A 12061-nucleotide genomic window follows, 5' to 3' on the forward strand; every position below is an offset into this window, starting at 1 on the left:
GTCACATCCACAGCTGGGTATTCTTTTTGCTTTGGCTCCATCCCTTCATTCTTTCTGGAGTTATTTCTCCACTGATCTCCAGTAGCATATTGGGCACCTACCAACCTGGGGAGTTCCTCTTTCATCCTATCATTTTTCCTTTTCATTCTGTTCATGGGATTCTCAAGGCAAGAATACTGAAGTGGTTTGCCATTCCCTTCTCCAGTGGACCGCTTTCTGCCAGACCTCTCCACCATGACCCGCCCGTCTTGGGTGGCCCCACAGGGCATGGCTTAATTTCATTGAGTTAGACAAGGCTGTGGTCTGTGTGATCAGATTGGCTAGTTTTCTGTGATTATGGTTTCAGTGTGTCTGCCCTCTGATGCCCTCTTGAAACACCTACCGTCTTACTTGGCTTTCTCCTACCTTGGACGTGGGGTATCTCTTCAATGGCTGCTCCAGCACTGAACACATTTTTTGAATTATACATAAATTTTCTACATTTACTGAGAAATCTATAAATAAATTTCTTGAATACATTGTAAACATGTGATTTCCATATTTATCTTTATTCCTATATCAGACTATCTGATGTTACAGCATTACAATTCTTTTGGGGCATATAAATCGTAACTCCAACTCCTTAGACTTGTCCTTTTCTTCAGTAAGCAAGTAATGAATTCTCTGAACTCATGAATGTTCAAAAAACTGCCTTAGGATTAAAAAGTCATGTCATAAATAAAATATGTGTTAATTACTCATCTCTAAATGTTTATTCTGTGTTTTCATTTTCAGAGGACGATTATTTATCATTTCTACCAAAGCAGGATCTCTTGGAATTAATCTGGTAGCTGCTAATCGAGTGATTATATTTGATGCTTCTTGGAATCCATCTTATGACATCCAGAGTATATTCAGAGTTTATCGCTTTGGACAAACTAAACCTGTCTATGTATATAGGTTCTTAGCTCAGGTAGGCTTGTAATTTATATTCTCTTTTTCATATTGAAAGATTGGGTGAAACTGACAATATTTTTGAAATTCAGACTATACATGCATTGTAGAGAGGCAAACAAAGTTGAAAATATCATTCCTGTTCTTAAACAATATAAGTTAATTTTGACCTCTCATGATTTTCTATTTTGTAGTTTGTCCAGGTCTCTAAATTTCTTAGATTGAGATGAATTAATATTTGTAGTCAAGAATATTAATTTCCTTTAAATATAAACTCAGGTATTAAGAAACAGAAACTGAAATTTAAGGAAAGGAAATGAAATCAAAGAAGTGGATGTAGTTCAGTGTTATTCAGGTTTATAGAATCAAGTTGTCCTTTTAACTGTTACATCTTCTTTGGGAACAGATGCCACCTTCTCTACCATCCTCCAAATCTGGGCTTCTTAACTAGAGACTGGGTTTTATTGATAGATCTTTGGTCATACATAAGAGTACATAATATTGTTGGTAAACTACACTGTAAACTTTTTCCTGTTATTTAAATTAAGAGCTCCTTTACATTCTACTTCAGAATATTATATAGAATATATAATAGATATGGCATTGTAGTTATTAATTTTTTGTCCTAAAGTTATAGAAAGTAAGACTTTACATAAAGTCAGTTTATAGTGATTGTTGAGAGCGTGTTATATTCCACTGAATAAGAATTAAACTGCCCTGTTGGATTCTTACATCAATAACCCCCTGAAATTTGATTTCATGTACTCTTATTCTGTTTAGCTTGGTATCTGACTGCTCTCATTCTTTCACCAAGTACAGAAATACATAAAGCAATACATGAATGCATATTGGTCAGAAATTTTAGGATGATTACCAGTAATAAAGTTTTATTTCTCATCAACATAAACTACTCTGAACAGAAAAAAAAAATCTCATGAATTAAGCAACATTGCTCATAAAATTTGCTTCATGGCAGTATGTTGCTATCAAGTTTTGCTATTTCATATAAACCAATAACTATATTTCTTCTTGATTAAGTTTCATGTTTACAAAATTTGTGTATTGTTCATTCTTTTTTATGAAGGGAACCATGGAAGATAAGATTTATGATCGGCAAGTAACTAAGCAGTCACTGTCTTTTCGAGTTGTTGATCAACAGCAAGTTGAACGTCATTTTACCATGAATGAGCTGACTGAACTTTATACCTTTGAGCCAGACTTGTTAGACGACCCTAATTCAGAAAAGAAGAAGAAAAGGGATACTCCCATGCTGCCAAAGGTAAACATCTTAGAATATTAACTTAAAAAAAATAGATAATATAGATCTAGGAATTAATATAGATCAAGGAAATTTTATTACTACTATGAAAGTTATTCATCTGACTAAGGCTATATTTCAGAATTTTTCAGAGAATAAAATTGTATTTAAATGAGAGATCAGTTCTCCACATAGTACCACAAAAGATAGTGTAATCTGAAATACATATTTTATGCCAAATAAAAAATTCAGCCCTGCAGAAAAGGATTTCTGAGTAGAAACCTTAAAGACATAGTATGGTTCTCTTTTAATAATCTTCAGTAGCGGACATACATAATTTTAATAATTGTATATGAGATTTAATTGTCTCTTCCTTAGCATTTTTTGTTGTCATATAGCAATTAAGAATCAGCAAATAAGTGTCTCTTACTTGATATTTTTCACTGTCATAACACAAGACTTTCGTACTTGGAAAAGAGACCTCTCTCATTTTATAGATGGAGAAACTTAGTGTCAGAGGTATTCAGTGACTTGCCTAGTTTTCAGCTAATAAGTGACAAAGCCAGGAACAGTATCTACATCTCTCTTCTGGTCCATTGTTTTTGGATAAGAGCCTATTATACATAAGAGAAAACCATATGTGTATATATATGTATTTTAACCTATTCTGATTATCTGAAACATAATTTTAGGGGGGATTATTAGGGGAGGTTCTTTTCCTATTGTCTTGGTTTCAAATTTAAGCATGTAAAGTTCCATATAGCTGTTAAGAGAATTGGGAAAGCAGCTAACAGGTTACAGTGTCACTTTACGAAAGTCACTTCAATCATTTGTAAAAAAAAAAAAATAATAATACTCAACAGTATCTTAGTTCTTCATATGACTTGACCAGTTTCCTATTCCTAAAAAGGTAATAGGAATAAATATTTCGAATGTTAATATAAATCAGTGATTTCTTCAGTTAATTCTCAGTGTATATATGTCAGTTAAAATAACATGAATATTAAGCATTTAGGAAAATTTTAGTGACCTTTGTCTATATTAACAAATATTTTGTTTTTATCCTTTTTTTTTGAATGGCCGAGTTGTATAGCATGTGGGACCTTAGTTCCCCAACCAGGGATCGAACCCATGCCCCCTGCAGTGGGAGCATGGAGTCTTAACCACTGGACTGCCAGGGTAGTCCCAATATCTTGTTTTTCTAATCAGTGAGCTGTTTTTCCACTTAAAGTTCACTGATGGAGCATTTAGGAAAGAGTTTTTATGACAGTCTTTATCAAATCTCTTTGATAATAGCTTAGGGCCTCATGGGCTTCCCTGGTGACTCAGATGGTAACAAGTCCGCCTGCAATGCAGGAGACCTAGGTTCAGTCCCTGGGTCAGATAGGTCCCCTGGAGAAGGAAATGGCAACCCACTCGAGTATTCTTGCCTGGAGAATTCCATGGACAGAGGAACCTGGCAGGCTACAGTCCATGGGTTGCAAAGAGTGGGACACTACTGAGCGACTTTGACTTGACTTCACTTCGCTTAGGGCCACATGAAGGTTAAATCTATCATTGTTTTAGTACTTTAAAGAATCATTTCAATTTCCATGTTATAGAATATTAAATTGATAGCAGTTTGGCTTCCTTTGTTAATTATATAACAGAATGTGAGTAGGGATCTTGAATAGTCTTTGGAAATTTTTCTGTGTACAAACAGGTTTGTATATCTTTAAAAACACACAAACTCAAATGGACTCATACCATACACACTCTTTTGCAGCTTGCTCTTTTCACCTAGATGTTTCTTGCAGATCTTTCCATATTGGTACATATACCTTTACTTAAAATAAAATTGCATAGTGTGTACTTGCCTTGTTTTATTTAACTTATATCCCTTTTCTGTCAGGTATGTAATTTTGTGTGACAAAGAGTATTCTTTTAAGGACTTGCACATATTTATGTTTATAGTTTTAAAGATAGTGAAGTTTCCCTTTTCAGTTGACTTCATGTTTAATTAGCATTTCCCCTAAAATTACACTTAACTTAAACTTCAATTTTTTTGAGAAATAGCCCATGATTAGCAGTATTTCTCGTAGGAAGCCACCATACCAATTTGTAAAGGGATAGTTGCTTTGAAGTTATTTGTTATGTGTTAAATTTCTGATTGTAGGAAATCTGTTTAATTTGATAAACATTTACTGATAATTTGATGACTTTGAAGTACATGGGGAGGGTGTATTTAAAAGAACAAGACAAGAAAGAAATGCTATTTAATTGTTACAGGATATCTGGAAAGAAACTATCTGTTTTATAATTTGGCACACTGAGTTGTGAAAGGTATCACGTTTTTTCATCTACATTTTACTTACTGTGTTTTGTTTTGGTATGACCCTTTGCCCAAGAAAAAAAAGTAATGCTACTTTATTTTTTTTTAATTTTTTAACTTTACAATATTGTATTAGTTATCAACATGAATCCACCACAGGTATAGATGTGCTCCCCATCCTGAACCCTCCTCCCTCCCCGTACCATCCCTCTGGGTGGTCCCAGTGCACCAGCCCCGAGCATCCAGTATCTTGCATCGAACCTGGACTGGTGACTCATTTCATATATGATATTATACATGTTTCAATTCCATTCTCCCAAATCATCCCACCCTCTCCCTCTCCCACAGAGTCCAAAACACTGTTCTATACATCAGTTCTCTTTTGCTGTCTCGTATACAGGGTTATTGTTGCCATCTTTCTAAATTCCATATATATGCATTAGTATAAACCAATAAAATATTGTAAAGTAAATAAAAATAATAATAAATAAATAATAAAAAATCAAAATAAAAAAAGAGAGGATGTATTTTAGTTTAAAAAAAGCTTTGGAAAAGTTTTTTAAAACTGTACCATATTATGATGGCTTGCTATCACAGTAACTAAGACTTGTCAGAGATCTGAAAGGAAATATAATAAGATGTATATGTGATTTACCTGAAGAAAATGATAGTCTACTTGGGGAGAAAAAGTTACATTCTTAAAAGCAAAAGTGCTAATGTGACTGGTACTGAATGTATTTGGTTTAAAAATGAAGGGGAAAGCATTTGGGTAAAGTTTAATGGAAAAAAAATTAGACTGATTGGCCTATAAATGATGGTTAATATTTAATTGCATTAGGTAAGAATAAGTTATGAATGTAGGATGAAACAGTTGGGGTTAAAATAAAGGTAAGAATTTAAGTGCCAGACTCAAGATATGATGAAGAAATTGACCAGATGAGTTGAAATTGCATAGATAAAGGTAGGGCCAGCTTATGGAGAACCATTAAAGGCAAACAGAGGCATTTGGATTTAAAATATCATTCACTATAAGTTCATGGATGGGGTTTTATATGATGAATGTGGGCTTTTGGAAAGTCAGTGTGGCATTAAAATGCAGGATGAGGACGTATAATAGGGTGATGATTGTTGAGTTAAACAGACATTTCAGGTAAATGATGGGACTCAGTTACTGATGATCGATTGTAGCTTTTGGTAGACTGTGAAAAAGCTTTAACCAAAATAATGAAGCTTATTCATTAATTAGTTAAAATCTTTGCAAAGTATCTGCAACATTCCAATCATTATGCTGGTTAGTAAGGATACATTGATAATTAAGACTAGGTTCCTGCTCCCAAGGAGCCTACAGTCTAATAAGCATTTTTTTGTTTGTTTAGTCACTGAGTCATGTCTGACTGTCTTTGCAGCCCCATGAACTATAGCCCACCAGGCTCTTCTGCCCATGGGACTTCCCAGGCAAGAATTCTGGAGTGGGTCGCCATTTCTTTCTCCAGGGGATCTTTCCCGACCCAGGGATAGAACCCTCATCTCCTGCATTGCAGTCTCATTCTTTACTCCTGAGCCCCCAGGAAGCCCCTAATAAGCATATCTTCACAATAAAGAAAATGTTTATTTATTATATATTGTATACACATATATATTTATTATATATAATAAATATATATTTATATATTATACACATATAATAAATATATATGTATTTATTTATATATTGGGGCTTCCCTGGTGGCTTAGACGGTAAAGTGTCTGCCTGCAATGCAGGAGACTTGGGTTCGATCCCTGGGTGGGAAAGATCCCCTGGAGAAGGAAATGGCAACCCACTCCAGTATTCTTGCCTGGAAAATCCCATGGACAGAGGAGTCCATGGGGTCGCAGAGAGTCAGACACGAATGAGTGACTTCACTTTCACAATAAAAATTATGGATCCTGTAATAGAAATCTGTATAGGCACCCTGTACCATCCATTTCAAAGGATGGAATATTCAGTTCTTTTTGGGAAAAGTTGGGGATGGGGAGTTGACATTAGGAGGACTTCAACTGATATTGAAGATAGATGTGGTAGCTGTTTGCATTGCTGTGAGGGCAAAAGATGAAGGCCCTTCAAGAGGATGAGCAGGAAAAAACAAATACGTGCATAAAACAGCATTGCAAATTTCAGGAACATCAGGTAGTTAAAAATAAATGGAGTGTAAAGAGAGAGTAGTATAAAGTAAGGGTGGTCATGGGAAGAGGTGAGAGAAAAGACTGGAAAGGAGGATGGGACTCAGATCATTGAAGTTAAGAGAGTTTGGACATTGTGTTACAGGCTGTGGGGTCTATTTAATGATTCTAAACAAAAGACCAACATCAAATTTTCATTTAAGAAAAATCATTTTGGGTGTCAGTGTGCAGGATGGATAGGAGAAAAGAAAATGAATGTTAATGTGTAAAATAGATAGCTAATGGGAAGTTGTGGTATAGCACATGGAGACCAGCCTGGTGCTCTGTGACAACCTAGATCAGCGGGATGGGGTGGGCAGTGGGAGGGAGGTTCAAGAGGGAGGGGGCATGTGTATACCTATGGCTGATTCATGTTGAGGCATGGCAGAAACCAACACAACATTGTAAAGCAGTTGTCCTCCAATTAAAAACAAATAAATTTTAGAAAAAGAAAACAAAATGGATGTTAAGATACTTGTTACTGTGCAGTGATCCAGATGAGAGAGGAGGAGGGCACAGCAACCCACTCCAGTATTCTTGCCTGGAGAATCCTATGCACAGAGGAGCCTGATGGGCTACAGTCCATAGCGTTGCAAAGATCCGGACGTGACTGAAGTGACTGAGCACACATGCATGCGATGGGACTGGATGCCATGATCTTAGTATGATGTATGTTGAATCTTAGCTTTTTGACTCCCTTCTTTCACCCTCATCAAGGGTTCCTCCTTAACTTTTTTTTAATAACTTTTTGGGCTGCACTGGGTCTTTGCTGCTTTGCGTGAACTTTCTCTAGTTGCTGGGAGAGGGGGCTGCTTTTTGTTTGGAGTACAGACTTCTCGTTGCAATGGCTTCTCTTGTTGTGGAGCACAGACTCTAGGCTTGTGGGCTTCAGTAGTTGCAGTGCACAGGCCTTTAGTTGCTCGGCAGCATGTGGAATTTTCCCAGACCAGGGATTGAACCTGTGGCCCTGGCCTTGGCAGGCGGATTCTTATCCACTGCACCACCAAGGAAGTCCTGTTTCTCCTTAACGAAATGTTAACTTTGTTCTGTGGGCATGTATTGTGAATTTCATTTAACTTTGTGCAGTACTGTTTGGTTTTCATTTCCTTTAAAAGGATTTTGAAAATTAGTCCTCTCTGAACTGGGTACAAGTAGGTGTTTTTTATGTTTGCAGTAGTGTTTGAACCTGCTCTTATTAAAGACATTTCAAAGTTGGTTCCTACTATATTATAGTACAATTGCAAACACTTGTCTTTATATATATATATATATATATATAATTTTTTTTTTTTAGGATGAAAGACTGCTAAAGATGATACATTTTCATTTCCCCTTCAAATTGCTATTATCTAACTAATGATTAAATTGCATGCCTTTTTAACTTCTTTGTCCTTTGATAGTTCTGTAAGTGGTCACTTTCAACTTACTTGATATGGGATTATTACATCTCTTTCTGCCTCATCACTTCCTCTTAAAGTCAATAATAACTCCTTTTCTGTATTTCTGTTCTTGTTTTCTTTCTTTTACTTCTTCACTTTCTAATTAGATTTACTATTTCAGTTTATTAACCACCAGATTTTTTCTTGTCTTTTTATCTCTGCAGTTCTTCAACGGCAAGAACTGTATTTTCTCCTTTCATCTATAGTGAATAAAACAGTATTAATACTTTTATATGGTCTTTTTTGAAACTCTAGTCAACCTTTATAGTGATATTTAACTGTATTTTTATCATTCCGTATTGATCCATATATCATTGAAAATCAGTGTTAGAATTTGCCTTAACTTTTGCAAGCAGTAAAAATGAAATGAAGTAGGTGTGTGAAAGGAGGAAAATTAGAGCTTTAATTCATGTCTTCAGTTCTGTATTCAATCAGCTATCTTAGTCAGTTCTATTCATCACCTCATCCAATGGATTATATTCTGTTAAATACCCTGATTGATTTATTGCTGTTGTTGGTGCTGCTGCTTTTTCCTTTTTGAAATATAATGGTCTTGTAGTTCTGTGGAACCATTTTTAAAATATATTGTTTTAGAGTCTACTGTATCATGTCTACCAATGCATTTCTTAAGTTGTTCAGAGTAATAGTGTTCCTCAGACATTTTGCAACTTCATAATGATCTAAACTTATAAATCCTTTAACACAAATTTCTAGTGATAAAGATTTGTTCACTGATTCTCTTTTTTTAATTTATTTTTTAACTAGAGGAAAATAGTTTTACAATGTTGTGTTGATTGATTCTTAACTGTTTGTTTTTTGAATATCAAAGTAATATCTGACCTCTGTAAATGTTTATGTAAATTGTATTAGGGGAAAGTACCTTTTCCTGGTAATAAACTTATGAATTATATAGATATCAGAGGTTAAAAATCTTGATTAAGGCCATATTTCATAATATTCTTCAGTGGGTATACAGCCTAAGCTCTGTACCCTTTATTAAGAAAACAAAAGACAGTAAAACTGGCATAGAAATTTTTTTGCACTTCCCTTTTTCAGCATTTGCTACCTATGTCTTTTTAAATATGGACTGCATGTTGATAATTATAGGGAAAATGAAATGGGGATTTAAAGTACTGAAAGTGAGGCTTTACTTCCTCTACGCTGGTGTTGTATACAATTTTCTCCCTTTGTCTTTAGTCCTTTATTCAAGTTTTAATACCTCAAAGCATAGTTTTCTGAACAGAGATGTTATTGTGCAATTTTATCAGCCAGCAGATGGTAATATAAGGTTTTACCTTAGTCATTCCTAACATTAGAGAGAAATACACTGCATTAAAATAATTTGATGTGAAGGATAAAATAGCTAATTAACTGATTTCAGGAACTTGCTTGCATTTACCCTTTGAGAATAAAGGTTCAAAAGGACCCATTTAATTGTAGAGCAAGTATTAGTAACCTGTAGAATATTAACCACATGTATGCACATGAATGCAGTTTTTGTTGACATGTACCTCTATGGGATCTTCCCAGGTGGCACTAGTGGTAAAGAAGCCGCCTGCCAATGCAGGAGACATAATGAGATGCAGGTTTGATCCCTGGGTGGGGAAGAGCCCCTGGAGGAGGGCATCATGGCAGCCCACTCCAGTGTTGTTTCCTGGAGAATCTCATGGACAGAGGAGCCTTGTGGGCTACAGTCCATAGGTTTGCAAAGAGTCAGACACAACTGAAGCAACTTAGCACACGTGCACATACCTCTAAGGAGCCATGTTCATAATTAGCGCATATATGAGGTTTGATGTCATTATTTCCTACTTTGCTGCCTCTTTGATCACAAGTGTAGTATGTTTATTATTTAATACAGCAAATTTTAATATTTTCTCTATATTTGTATTCACTGGCATAAAATGATTATTATTCATCTGCATAAGAACAGACCACCAAAAATCATAATAAACTATAGAAAAGTTGTTGTAATTTTACCATTTATTTGTAGATTGTAAGAGTCTCCCACTCAGTGTTTGCTGGGATAGTTGATTCCCAGTAAAAAAAGCAAATGGTTTAAGCCCCATCCCTTTTGCAAGAAATGTGCCAATCACCCTTTTTGGGTGTAATTTTAGGCAAGCCGCATATGTTTTCCAAGCCCTGCTTCCCTTAAGAAAGTAAGAAAATAGTAGTACATGTCTCACAGAAGAGATAATCCACATAAAGCTCTCTCCCTAGCACATAGTAAGCACTCAAATGTTAGCTGCTATTTTTGTTTCTATAATTGTCATTAATAATGCCATTATACTGGTTCATTTTTCTGAAACAAGTATAGACTTAAATTTTTGGAATTTTGGAGGAGTCATATGAGATTTTGATCCTTAGAAGATTTAGCTTGACATATGACAGATCAGTAGAAGACTAAAAACATTTAGAGATCAGAGGCAATAATCTCAGCTAGACTGCAGAAGAGATGAGTATTTGAGTATTTGAGTCACTCTCCTAGAGATCAGTTATAATCAAGAGATTATATGATAATATTTAATTACTAAACACTGATAATCACTTCCCATGATGTTATCATGCATTTGACTACAAACTATTACTCTAACACTCAAGGATTTCCCCCCCTAAATAATACATACAACTTTAAAGGAATTGTCTACCTTATAGCAGCTGTGACACCAGTGTAATAGTAATTTTTAAAAATGAAAGGATGTTTCTAGTATTCTTTTATTAATACAGACTACAAAATAAATACATGTTAATAGACCGATCATTTAAAAAAAAACACAAAACAGTGCTGCTTTGTATCCTTCTTTGATTTTATCACCTTATAACACAAGAAAAACTAAGGAGCTAAAGTCAACCAGCATTTTAGGGGAAACATTTGGATTAAAGAGATCGTGATACCAATGATGTCCCTAAATGGCAACCTCCCTACTCTAGCAAGCTGTCTTACAAATCACTGCAAATGGAAACATCAACAACTTACTGGCACAGTTGAGGGTGGAATGTGAAATTCCATTGGAAGTGGAGGGTGGGGATTGGGGGCAAAGTTCCAGAAATGTCTCCTTTTGAAGCACTAGAAATACCTACCACTATGGGCTTCCCTGTAGCTCAATCAGTAAAGAATCTGCCTGCAGTACAGGAGACCTGGGTTCGATCCCTGGGTTGGGAAGATCTCCTGGAGAAGGAAATGGCAACCCACTCCAGTATCCTTGCCTGGAAAATCCATGGACAGAGGAGCCTGGTGGGCTGCAGTCCATGGGGTCGCAAAGAGTCGGGCACGAATGGGGGGCTGTACACTAACACTATGGATCATGGAAATTCTGAAATTGAAAATGCCAGGTTTGTATTTAGTAAATGTGAATTAAGTGGTATAAGCTCTTTGGATTTATATACAAGTTAAAAGATACATCTGTTCTCTCTAGGTTGTGTGCTTCTTACTAGCCTATGTGGGCAGGGATTGTATCAGTGTATCTTTATCACTGTATCCCCAGTACCTGGCATAATACCTAGCACATAGCATGTATTCAATAAAAGTGTGACAATGAACAAATACATTTTTGTCCTAAAAGTAAGCTAAGGCAGTGGTTGACATGCCTTGAACTAACCTGCATCAGAATCGCCTGAGAGCTTGATAAAAATGCAGATTCCTGGCTTATCCAAGACTGACTGAATCAGGGACTTCCCTGGTGGTCCAGCGGTTAAGACTCTGTACTTCCACTGTAGGGGTACAGGTTCGATCCCTGGTGGGTAAACTGTGATTCCACCTGCCATGTGGCACATCTCTCCCCAACTCCACCACCACCAGAAAAAAGCCAATGGTCAGACTTCCCTGGTAATACATTGGATAAGAATCTGCCTTGCAATGAAGGCGACACTGGTTGGATCCCTCGTCGGGAAGATTACACATGCCTCAGGCAGCTAGGCCCA

General features: G+C 36.0%; 1 protein-coding gene across 10 annotated transcripts in view; it reads left to right on the plus strand.

Annotated features, from left to right (window-relative positions):
- ATRX (ATRX chromatin remodeler) overlaps window positions 1-12061 on the plus strand; it is a 285555-nt gene that overhangs the window by 245603 nt on the left and 27891 nt on the right. For 9 of the 10 annotated variants that reach the window (XM_055565688.1, XM_055565686.1, XM_055565681.1 and 6 more), the window contains 2 exons: window positions 775-952; window positions 2018-2212. In XM_055565688.1, the coding sequence (XP_055421663.1) occupies window positions 775-952; window positions 2018-2212 (373 nt within the window). Of the gene's footprint in view, window positions 1-774; window positions 953-2017; window positions 2213-7190; window positions 7212-12061 lie in introns of those variants that run through there. The other variant, XM_055565691.1, reaches the window with a different exon arrangement.

The sequence above is a fragment of the Bubalus kerabau genome, chromosome X (genome assembly GCF_029407905.1).
Source record: "Bubalus kerabau isolate K-KA32 ecotype Philippines breed swamp buffalo chromosome X, PCC_UOA_SB_1v2, whole genome shotgun sequence".
In the NCBI taxonomy this organism is placed as follows: domain Eukaryota; kingdom Metazoa; phylum Chordata; class Mammalia; order Artiodactyla; family Bovidae; genus Bubalus; species Bubalus kerabau.